General features: G+C 43.6%; 1 protein-coding gene across 8 annotated transcripts in view; it reads left to right on the top strand.

Annotated features, from left to right (window-relative positions):
• Positions 1 to 11,644, top strand: part of Nuggc (nuclear GTPase, germinal center associated) — a 61,319-nt gene extending 49,675 nt beyond the window's left edge. For all 8 annotated transcript variants that reach the window (XM_074055235.1, XM_074055231.1, XM_074055230.1 and 5 more), the window contains 8 exons: positions 82 to 215; positions 3,445 to 3,609; positions 4,229 to 4,386; positions 5,770 to 5,908; positions 6,755 to 6,863; positions 7,428 to 7,564; positions 9,637 to 9,727; positions 11,408 to 11,644. In XM_074055235.1, the coding sequence (XP_073911336.1) occupies positions 82 to 215; positions 3,445 to 3,609; positions 4,229 to 4,386; positions 5,770 to 5,908; positions 6,755 to 6,863; positions 7,428 to 7,564; positions 9,637 to 9,727; positions 11,408 to 11,544 (1,070 nt within the window). In that variant the 3' untranslated portion in view covers positions 11,545 to 11,644. The remainder of the gene's footprint in view (positions 1 to 81; positions 216 to 3,444; positions 3,610 to 4,228; positions 4,387 to 5,769; positions 5,909 to 6,754; positions 6,864 to 7,427; positions 7,565 to 9,636; positions 9,728 to 11,407) is intronic.
• Positions 11,645 to 12,046: the final 402 nt, after the last annotated feature.

Genomic DNA, 12,046 nt, shown 5'->3' with positions numbered 1-12,046 from the left:
ACCTTGTCTTCAACTTTTATGAATTCTTTTGGTTACAACTTTTGGCCTTTTAAAATTGTTTGTTCTGCCTGTGAATTCCAGAAATCCCAAAGTTAAGAGAATATATCAGGAAAAGTCTCTTGGATAAGAAGAGGAGGATGGTAACCAAGTGTGTCACTGAAGCCTTTGGCCTATTGGTCCTTGCAGATAGTTTCAGCTCCACAGAAAACCTGTCGGTAAGGAAGATCCCTGCATTGTCTTCTCTCCCTACCACCTCCCCCCCAGCCCAGGGTTGGGGCAGAACATTCCCTTTGCCAAGTTAGAAAATTAACGTATGGTATTTTTTCTTTTCATATCAAAGAAAGATAAAAAGCCCAGAGTGTTTAAAAGGACGAAAAGATAAAAAAAAAAAAGGGTTAAAATAGTAATATTTGGGTAATAGAGAAAAGGAATATTATTTTACAGATGGGCTCAGAGGAAAATGTAAAACAGACCGTGGATTCTTCCCATGTCTCCTGAGGCTTGAATAAGATGGAATGCATTTCGATGATGGCAGAGTGGTTTGGTTACTTCTAGTAGCATACAGACGACCCTTGACCATTTTGGAGAAGCATGTTTATGCACACAGTCCCCAAATGGTTCATCTGTCCCAGGATTTTCTTCATACTCTAGTGCTCTCAAAATCTCAAATTCAGAGCAGCAGTTAGTAGAATGTGTGAGAGGAAGGAAACTGGAGGCAATTTCTGCAAAAAGTTTAAATATTTATCTTCACTGTCTAGAATATCTAGTTTCTCATAGTAATGGGCAAATATTTCTCTTTGATGGATGATTTTTTTAACCTTTTTTTTTCCTTTTTCTTTTATTATTCATATGTGCATACAAGGCTTGGTTCATTTCTCCCCCCTGCCCCCACCCCCTCCCTTACCACCCACTCCGCCCCTTCCCTCTCCCCCTCCCAATACCCAGCAGAAACTATTTTGCCCTTATTTCTAATTTTGTTGTAGAGAGAGTATAAGCAATAATAGGAAGAAACAAGGGCTTTTGCTGGTTGAGATAAGGATAGCTATACAGGGAGTTGACTCACATTGATTTCCTCTGTGTGGGTGTTACCTTATAAGTTGCTAAATTAGAGGCTTGGAAGGATGAGGGAGAAAAAAATCAGCCCCTTCAATCAATCACCAACTTCTTTGTTTCTCTTAAGAGACTGAATGTACAGACAGCAGCCAGACAATGTATAAAAACAGAACTCTGACCCCAACCTTCTCAAGCTACCCAACAAACCAGCCCCTGACCTACAATACCCAGCCTTGGGAGCTAGGCTCTGTCTCCAGGCTCTGAAGACTTGCAGCCAGACTGGCAGCTCTAGTACCAATGCAGGAAACAGACAAGGACTTCTGTAACAATTAGCCCAAATGACCTGGACTTAATAGCTTCCCCAGATGACAATCAGTCAGAGAAAGCCAAACATGTACCCCTAATCAATCACATAGATATCAGGCTTCCAGATAGCCTGCTCTCAGCTGCCCAGGCCCACAGCCTCCACTCAGGGCACACCTGACGCCTGCCCTTTTTCCTACTCCAAGTTTCTCACTGCCAAGTCCAAGTGATGGTGGCCAGCCCCCTTGCTATATTAAGTTCTGAGTACATAGTCTGTTTTCCCCCTTAGTTGATTTTCATTTATTTTCACACTTGTTCTCACCCATCAGATTTGCATAGTTAGATTTGTCTGACTTCTTGTTAAGCCAAAACAGGAAAGGGTCAGGGTCAAGAAAGTTCCCTAGAGGCTCTGTAAGAGATCAAGGGGCTGGTCTTGGAATGGGTAAAGTGAAGCTGAGTGAGCCAGGGGTTAAGTGGTGAAGAGAGGCAGAGACCAGAGACCTGATTTCCATGTGAAAATAAGCATTGCCAACTGGAGAAACTTTTGAAGTTTGACCAAATGCCTGCATTTGAAAAATTCCATCTGGAGGTGGCATGTAGAGTGAAAGTCACCATCGTTTCATCATACTTCCTTCATTTTGTTTTAGTCTAGTCATGTGAGAGAAAAGAATTAAACAAAACTGAAATCTGAGATTTTTCTAATTTGATTTTTATCTTCTGAAATAGTTGGGGAAGGGTCTGACCTTCCAACTTCCTGAAAAAGTCTTCAGGGTGAAATTTGCCTCTTTGCCCAATACAAGATTGCTTTTGGAAGTGCTTCTGGAAAATGAATCAGACACGATGCTGTGTGTGGTTGGCTTATTTTATAAACACAAGGACACAGCATTTTGCAATCAAACCCAGAAGTGCCTGTTTCATATGCTCTTCTTTGCCAACTCAGAGGTTCAGCCACCTAGGGTCTCCGCCCCATCCTTGCCTGCCAGACTAAGCTGTAGAAGGCACTAGGAGAAGGGGGCTGATGGACACTTCCCTGATGGCTGTCTAAGGGAGTTGTGGCAGCTTTCCTCAGAATTTCTTGGCCTTTGATATTGGTCTTAGTTCTTTGATGGAAAGTTGGAAGACAAGAGTCTTGTCAGTGCCTTTGAGTTCTGAAAAAAAAAAATCAAGCCTAAGAATGTATGTGATTGATCATTTTTTCAAGATTGTGATTCCAACCAAAACTTCACAGTTTGAACAGTTAGTGATTTTAAGTGAACACTCATTATTGTTAAGAATCAATGCAGAATGAGCCCTGCATTTATCAATACTTTTCTTGTTGTTCTTTATAGGGATATGTGTAGAGAAATGCATTCTTAGCTGATTTTGTCATTGTGTGAACATCAGAGTGTATTTCCACAAATGTAGATGGTATAGGTACCACACAGTTAGGCTAGATAATTATCATCGTCTTCTGAGACCATGGTCATATGTGTGATCCATTGTTGACTGAAACATGGCGCTGTAGTGCGTGACTGTGTATATTTTTCTCCCTGACTTGATTGTATTCTTCTATGAGAAGGGGACCATGGTATTACTTCTGTGGTCCTGTAGCTTTGCTATTCAAAATGTGGTCAAAAACTCTGAGAGATCAACTTCTCTCAGAGTTTACTGGTTGGACGGAAATGGAGACTTCCAGGCCCTTAGATTTTAAGATCTCCCAGTGATGTGTATGCACATTAAATTTGGAGAGGTGCTAGCCTCAAAAACCACTTTGTGCAAAGTCAAAGCTCATTAAATGTTTGTCGAGTCAGATATCATTGGAAAATTTGTTTTAATGACAACAGGATTGTTACTTTGTTCTCCAAAAACATGATAGGTTCTACCCCCAAAATAAATCGCAGTTGGCACCTGTGGTTCTACTCTCCAATGCCACAAAGCTGAAGGGAGGGTTCCACAGTGATGGTGCCTACTGGATACAGTAAGACAAAGTCAACTCTGGGTGATAATTGAAAGTTAAAGTTTGTGTTGGTGACAGGCTTTAACAAAGTTTGAGAAGAAGGTGCCTTTAGGATGGGCTGGCCTGAAGTTTCTTATGGCCTGTACCCCTAGAATGAACACTTGCTCATGAGTGGTCTGCGGCACTTTGTTGAAGAGAAGACAGAGCTGCTGGAGAAGGCCATTGAGCAGTGCTTTGCTCACATTGAGCGGCCCCTGCAGGAAGGGGTCTGGATGGCCAGGACTTCCTACCGACGCATCCTTGGGGCATGCCTGGTGGTGAGTGACCCTCCCTAGGGAAAACCTGTGCTATTCAGTAAGGCCAGCCTGATCCCCAATCTCCCTTTTCACTATCCCATTGCTTTCTACAGAGATAAAGAGCTAGAAAGATGGTGGAAAAGAGTGCAGATGCATGTAGAAAAGCATAGGTGGGAATTGCTTACCTGTGTATTGGGGGGACATGTTCATGGTCTAGGAGATGCAGAGATGGAATTTAGGGTTTGAGGGCTTGATTGAGTGCCAGCTTCACCAGGCATGCACCTTGGAGCCATGGGCAGGGCCCTGAGCCCATTTAAAGCCTTAAGCCCATTTAATGACCTGTTGGTTTTCTCGCCTGTAGAATGAAGACACTAAGTGCTTGTCCTTCTTATCCTTTTGGTATGATCCCACAAGAATGCATCTTGTAACCTCTCACCTGACATGCAAATTGTTGGCTTATTCTTAATCAGTTGTGGGGGTTTCTGAGAGATAAAAATGTAAGTGCACGGCCGAATTATCTAAGACTTAGGGTTTGAAAAAAGAGGCCCATTGTATTAGTTTGTTCAGGCTACAATAGCACAAAATATAATACCCAGTGACTTTCTAGTTAATGTTACTAATTCATTGTTTAATTGTTTAGAGGAGTAGAGGAAACCAAGGTTTTCACCAGACTCTGAAAGCCGTGTGCCTAAAACATGGTGTGTATGCCTCCAGAACCCTGGCCAGAATTGACCTGAATGAAGCCATCACTCGGCCTATGTATGACCAGCTCGACCCTGTGTTTGGAGGCATTTTTAGGTAAAGAATCTTTCATCTTGCTCTGTCATGAACAAACATCAGCAGGAGGCTGAGCCAGAGCCTCAGCTGTAAGAATTTATACTTTGGATCTAGATGTGTAAAGAGTAGCTCATTATTGAGAAGGAAAGCTTAGCCTCTGGCAAAACACAAAAGCTTTCTTGGTTTGGTTTACTTAAAAAATTTCCCATGGTGACCTGGAGTACAGAGATGTTGCTTTCAGACTAATATTATGATTCCTATTATTTTCAAATATCTCCCGTATGCAGCAAAGGATACATTTTCTTAGGGGTCTGAGCCTAGGATGCAGTATTTTGATTGGAGACTGTGGAATTAAGCAAACACATGGTCTTCAGAACTCTCCCTAAATGTGAAAAGAAAAAGTGGCCCACGGAGGACTCTTTCTGACACATGCATACTCACAAGCATGGCATGAGCTGAGGGTAGGAGTGCTCCAGATTCTCTTCCTCAGCACCCCCTCCTCTCTCCCACCTTTCTTTCTTTCTTTTTTGCAGTACTGGGGCTTGAACTCAGGCTCTCATGTTTGCTAGGCATGCACTCTACCACTCGAGCCACTCCACTGGTCCTCCCCCACCTTTCTTTAAAAACATTTGGGGTCATGCATTCCACCCATGACCACCCCACCCCTGTTGACACAATGGGATACACTCCAAATTCCTTAGAATGGAGTTTAACACATTCCACCTGTCTCCAGGTTGACTCTGTTGCCCTGAGTCAACCTCTGTTGGAGCCAGCCTGGCAGGGAGCAAAGAGCACTGTGTCCTGGGCACAGTGCTAAGCGTTTGTCCACTTTTATCTCATCAAATGCTCCTGGTAACTCTGCAAACTGCCTCTTGTCTTTCTACACATGAACAAACTGAGAACCAGAAGAATTGTATGTTTTTTCCCAGTTTCAAGAGTATAGAGCTAGGATTTAAAGCCCAGACTCTGTGCTCCGTAACACTGCTTCTTACTCCTGGAATATTCTGAAACTTCTCTGTCTTCTTCCGTAGGGAATAATTCCCCCTTCTTTTCACGTCTTCAGATCTTAACTGTCTTTTATGTTGCAATTCAAGTCCTACCCTTTCCAGCAGAAATACATTGGCAGTAGAAAGACAGTGAGTTTTGAGGTATAGGCCGTGTTCAAAGCCTGACCCTGTCTCTCACTAGCTGCGTGACCTTGCACCCATCAGCTGCCCTTCCTGAACCTCAATCACACTGACAGCATAGGTCTTTAATGTCAAAGGTCTAGCTCACCACCATGCCCAGCACACCACAGAAATTTGATAAAGTTGGATCTCGTCAGTCTTCTCTTAAGTTTCCTGCTTCTTAGCCTCACAATAACCACTGTTGTCTCTTCACCTTTTATATTGCTTTCTTCTAAAGGACTGGCAAGGCCACCGGCTCTGCTCTGATGCCTCACATAGATGCTTTTAAGCACTCCCTGCAGGAGAAAATGGCAGAAATTGGGATAAGAAATGGCTGGAAATATGACAGCTACAAAAAAAGTTTCTTGATCCAGGAAGTAAGTTCCTTATATAATGAAAAGGGCAGGGAAGTTGGGTGCTGGTTTTCTTCCAGGCAGGATATGGAGGTTACCTCTCTCTCCCTACTGTACTCCAGGGTGTCCATTGTCTCAGCAAGAACTGAGCCCATTTAAAGACCTCTTGGTTTTCTCCTAAAATTGGGAGGCTGAGTGCTTGCTCTATGCTATGAAATATGAAGCATAATGGGGTCAGGTGAGAAAAGAGGTCCTAAGACCTCCTTGGAGGTGTGGGACACTGAGGCAAGCTTTGTTCCACAGTAAGCAACCCATGGGCATGCCCAGGTGGTAGAGGTGACTCAGATCTCAAGAAAAGTCTGTCAAGAATCCTGCCACATCAATTTGCATTCCCTGGTAACATTGTCAATACTCTATCATTTTTGCCAATGTTATGTAGTATCCAAAGCAACAAAACTTAAAGTCAGACTTTTTTTTGCATGTTGCTTATTAGTTTTGAGGATTCAAGACTATTGTCTATGACTCACTTTCAACCCCAATCACATGGCAATGCCAGGAAGATAGCTGGTACCAGCCCCTCTCAAAGAGGACCCTTTCTAGGACCCTGAATATGTACTCAGTTGACCCTGAGTCTGGGTCAACTCAGTACATATTCAATAAGTAGTACGTAAGAGGCAGGCACTGTGCGAGCACTTTGGGGTATAAAGATGCTTAAGACAAAGTTCCTACCTGCAAGGAGCTCACAGCTGAGTGGAGATGGCGTGTAGAACATCATGTGAGGCAGAGGGAAGTGGTGGCCATACACAGTCACACCTGTGCCTCTGTCAAAAGAATTATCCCACATGGTCTGGTGTTAACCTGGCTTCTCAGATAAGTGCCATCCTGGGAGGTCTGGAGGGCTACATCATCAGAAAGAAGAGGAGGATCTACGAATCTCTTACCAGCTCGGTCCAGAATGACCTGAAGCCCTGTTATGAAGGTGGGCTCCAGGGAGCAGCACTTCTGCCTACTCTTCCTCATCCTCTGGGGTCTTCTTATGGCTCCTTAGCATCCTGTCTTGCTGCTACTCCCCCCCAAGCACCTGTCCTCCCATATCCTAAGTCCTAAGGGTGTAATACTCTCAAAGTACACATTGAAAGCAGATAATTGCAAAAAATGGGGAGAGGGAATTGAGAAATCCTCTTTATCTCTGTACTGTCTGGACACCTGCCCCTCCTCTCTATGCTGCATCTCAGTATCCAGCTCACATATACACTTTTTAAAAGCATTTGTGGGCCCCTCTTTCAAGCTATTTCTGGGTTTTTTTTTGGGGGGGGGAGAATTTGTAATCTTATGCTTAATTTATTCATTACATTTTGGGAATGATAGTTATCTAAATATTGAGTATTGTTATTTTTATGTGTATACATATTAATGTAGATGTGTGTGTTTATAACATGTGAACTTGTATTGTGTTTGCTTGCTTGTTTGTTCCTCTTTCTGATGCCATAGCTTTCTAAGCAAGTCCTTGCTATGGTGTGACTGTAGCTATCATTTTTGCCAGAGGCGGCTCAAATCACTGGCAGAAAAGCATGTGAGAGAATGAAGGATATCATCCGAAGAGGGGTGGAGCGGCAGGTGGCTGAGGGCATGTTTGAAAGGGCTCAAGAGAGGATGCAGCATCAGTTTCAGCAGCTCAAGGTATTTATTCTACAGCCACAGCTGGAGTCCCATTCTCGGGAGGCTCCTGGGGAAATTGGGGAAGTGGGTGTAAAAGGTGGAAGAAACAGTAGGCATTTGGGCCCAAGTTGAGCTGGATAATTTCTGCCCTATGGGCCCAGTCAATAGTCAGTGCCAAGAGAGGAGGCCCCTGACACTCACCTTTCTTTCTTCCCTGTTCTGGAGTGCTGGTGTCAGCTCTACTCTGGGGTTGAGGCTTCAGAAATGCAGCCCATCCAGCAATCCCCTGTGCCCTTCTTCTCCACCAAGTTGTCTCTAGAACAGCTGTAACATCTAGATGGGTGCTGACCTCTTTACATGCATCTAGTCCTTTAATTCCTGGCCCTAGCACCTCCAACAGTAGCACAGTCTCAAGACAGGTTTTTTAAAATGAGAAAAATGATTTACCTATATAAAATGTTACTAAATAAACATCTGCACACAGCTATAAGTCAGTTAGTGATCATGCCTAGCACAGATTTGGGTTTGAGCCCATATACCTAGAAAGACAGTTCCTAAGAGTTCCTCATAGACCTATGTGTTTCTGTCAAGGACACTTGGCATCTTATCTGAGCTCTGGGTGTCTCTTGGCTTCCCTATAAGTAATAGAAAGGCTTTGTCTTACTCCAATTCACTGTTGCCCCTCCTGGCCACATGAGGCTTCAGATTCTTATATATTGGGCCAGGCTTAGATGACCTCTGTCCCAACCACCTGAGAAGCAGGCCAGCGGTGCATTAGGCCGCTGTTGCACCTGCTTCTGGCCCAGCCCCTGCCTATCTCAGCTTTAGAAAACACATGTCTCCAAAGCATGGAACCTCCCTGGCCAAGTAAGAGTGGTCTCATCTGTTAGCAGCAGTTTAGTTTCAGTCTGTTAACATATCATCACAGTCTACAAATACATGCAGGAAATGGCTAAACTCCACAGAGCTGATCATCGAGTACCTAGAAATTGTATCTTAGGTGCTCAAAAAAAGCAGTTCCATTAACAAGTGATTAGTACATTGACCATGTACAAATGAAATGTAGGAAGTTAAAAATGAGCAAGATCATGCTGTGTTTTCATTCCATAGCCTTTTTTCAAAATATGAATACCAGTTAACTTTTAGTTGTTTAAAATATTTTAGTTACAAATAACATATGGAATTTATTTTTATACTAATTTGATGTTTGAAAAATTTATTGTTTTTTTAAAAATTAACTCTTCACAACATTCTTAAAAGTGAAGAATGGAGCAACATTCTGTTGAATGTACTGATCAGTCTGTGTCATGTTCATCAGGTGTGTGACTTGCCGATTTATTTTCACTCTGCGGCGAGGTAACTACTTCTGGTTTTAGGGGCTGTGGGTCTCCCACTCCCTGATCTTCCAGGCAAGGACACTGAGGCCAAGAGGGCTTACGTTACTAGCTGAAGGCTAGAGCTCTTGGTCTGGCATTAAAGAAAAGTTATAAGATTTGGAGCCAGGAGATCCAAGTTCAAAACTGGAGTCTACCAGGTTAGAGAAAGGATCTGTGTTTCCAAAAAGGAGACAAGAGAAGAAGAGGGAAAAAAATTGTTTTAGTTGATAAAAGGACTTAGAATAGCTAGCACAAAGACATTTCTTAGGCCATCGGAAGAAGAATCAGACATGTTGAGCAAGGTGCGTTGCACAGAGCAGGTGTCCAATACACATCTATGTAGGGACTAAATACAGGAGAGGACAGTGGGTAGTGACCAGCTATTTCCATCTTTGTCCATCTTTGTGGTTGTTGTCCTTACCCCCACCTCCTCCTCAGCTCTAGTTCTGTATGTCAGTACCAGAGGACAGTCCCCTGTGAGTCTTGGTAGGTTTGAAAAGAGATGAAGAGATAGTTTAGGTAGCCACAGAAATGCTGCCCTGATGACCCCTGGTCTATGGGCACACCCTAAAGCTCTCCACCCTTGTACCTGACTTTGATGTTGCCAACCCCATTCTGTATCCTCTTCAGCTGGGGCACTGGGTGGGGTTCCTTTATAAGATTCATTTTTCCCTTGGGTTGCACCATTCTAATAAATCAAATATCCTTGTTATGTAGCATGGAATCACAGAGAAAGTGAAGGCCAGTATCACCACCATGCTGACCCTTGCTTCATCCCAGGGTGATGGTCTCTACAAGGACCTTGCAGGTAAGTATCTAAAACATTTGCATAAAGGGTGTTTGTACAAGGTGCAGATGCCCCTGGCTGTGGTTGCTCCTTACTGAATTTAAAGAAATCAGAATAGGAAGAATTTCCAGAGTGTCATTGGAAATGATCATGATGAGTATGACTGTCCCACTCCTTTTCAAGCACTTGACAGAGACCAGACATTGTGCATTGTACTCAGACCACATGAGCTCTCAGCCCAGAAGACTGGAGGCAAACAATAGCTAACAACTAAGTAGAACATGTGGCAGGCAAAGGGACAGGGGCTGCTGAGGGCAAGAGATGGTGGGGAGGTGAGGGCAAGGAATAGCTCTCCTGGAATGTGGGACTGAAGGGGAAGAAGGACAAGATTGTTATTCTAGGTCATTTCAGTTGTTGAAGACAGCAGTTCTCCAGGGCTGGTCATGGGGAGCTGCATGTTAGCCACTTCCAAGGAGTAGCCTTGAAGATGAGTAGGCAGAATTGAAGAGGTAGCAAGGAGGAGGGAGCCTTCCAGATGTGGACTAAGACAAAAGCCTCAGTGTTCCAACTCCTCTCCTGGTCATGAGTCCTGTGTATGCTAGGCTCAGGGCAGGATCATCCAGGTCACCATCTGGGACATGGTTGGGGCATGGTGAGCTGAGTGGGACCGGAGAGGCATTTAGGAGCATGACTAGAGCCAGCTCCAAGGTCAGTGTGAAGTGTCCATTCAGCAGGGACAGTGTTGCTGAGAATTTTCCAGAAAAACAGAACCCATAGGATGTGTGTAGCTAAGACGGTTTACTTTAAGGAATTGACTCATATGTCTGTGGAAGCTCTGTGTATTCAAAATCTGACGGGGGAGGCCGGCATGTTAGAGATTCTGGAAGGAGCTGTAGTCCGAATGTGGTCTTCTGAGAGCTGAGGTGAGAATCATGGCTAAGGGTTGTCTGCTGGAGAATTTCTTCTTGCCAGAGGAAGGGCACCTTTTGTTCTATGGAGGACTTCAGCTAATTCAACAAGGCCCATCACATTGGGAGAGACAGTAGTTTTACTCATGGTCCACTGATTTAGAAGTAAATCACATCCTCACAGAAATATACAGCCTAATGTTTGACCAAATGTCTGGGCACCATGGCCTAGATAAGTTGACACATAAAATTAGTCATTTTAGCTAAGCGTGGTGGTTCACACCTGTAATCTCAGCACTTAGGAGGCCAAGGCAGGAAGATTGCAGGTTTGAGGCCAGCCTAGGCTACAGAGTGAGACAAATTAACCATCATGAAGATGTAATTAGAGTGCAGATCATGGTATGAAAATCTGAGAAGGAGGAGAGGGAATGGAGGAAGAAAGAGTTGCCTGGAGATGACTTAGGGGAGGAGTTACTGTGTGGTGCTTTGTGTCCCCTTCTACCAAGCTCTCAGAGGCCTTAGTGAAGACAGGGGTTCCCCAAGGCTCTGGTTTTATGGGTAGGCTATGGTTCTTTGAAGGTGACCTGCATGTAGAGACAAGCCTTCAGGTAAGAGGGAGAATACCTGGTTTCAGGTTATTGACAAGACTAGGAGATTGGACTATCTGATCTCCCAGCACCATTCCAGATCTTATATTCTGGGACAAGTGACAGGATTGTTGAGGGATTAACTTCCTGGAGACAACTGTGAAGTGGACATTAACTCCTGATCCTTGCTCTCTGCTCCCCCTTAGATGTCAAGAGTGAGTACAAAGAGATGGAGAAGCTCCACAGAAGCCTGAGGGAGGTTGCTGAGAATGCACAGCTGCGAAGGGGCATGCAAGACTTCCTCATGGGAATGTCCCCCAGCAAAGCTGGGCCCCCCAAATAAAACTTTAACCCCCCCAAGAGTTAAAACCTGAAGCCAATCAGAATTACTTCTGGTTTTTGAAAATCTAATAAAGAATGTCTCCCAACTGTTCGGATTTTATGTACTGTATAAGACCATTGTTTCTGGCCATTTTATTTTATAGCCAAGAAAATCATCTTGAATTGCTAATGAGGTGTATAAGCTCAAAGAACAAGAAACATGCTTCACTGAAGATAAACATCTAAATATTGAAAAACCTAAATATTATGGGAAAATTGCAAAATATAGCTTTAGGTACCCAATTCTATTTCCCATTTTAATAGTGATGAGATTTTGAATGCCTACTTGTATACGTAGGGGCAACTCTAGAGCAACCACTAGAAAAACAAGAGAGACATATCTACTAAGCTGTTAAAGGAGATAAGATGGACCATTTAATGTTCAAACAATCCAAAAAAGGCATGGAAAATGGAGAAAAGAAATGAAAAGAAAATAACTGGCCAGATAGCAGATTTAACCTAGT

The sequence above is a fragment of the Castor canadensis genome, chromosome 14 (assembly GCF_047511655.1).
Source record: "Castor canadensis chromosome 14, mCasCan1.hap1v2, whole genome shotgun sequence".
Lineage (NCBI taxonomy): Eukaryota > Metazoa > Chordata > Mammalia > Rodentia > Castoridae > Castor > Castor canadensis.
This window is presented reverse-complemented; position numbering and strand designations above follow the sequence as displayed.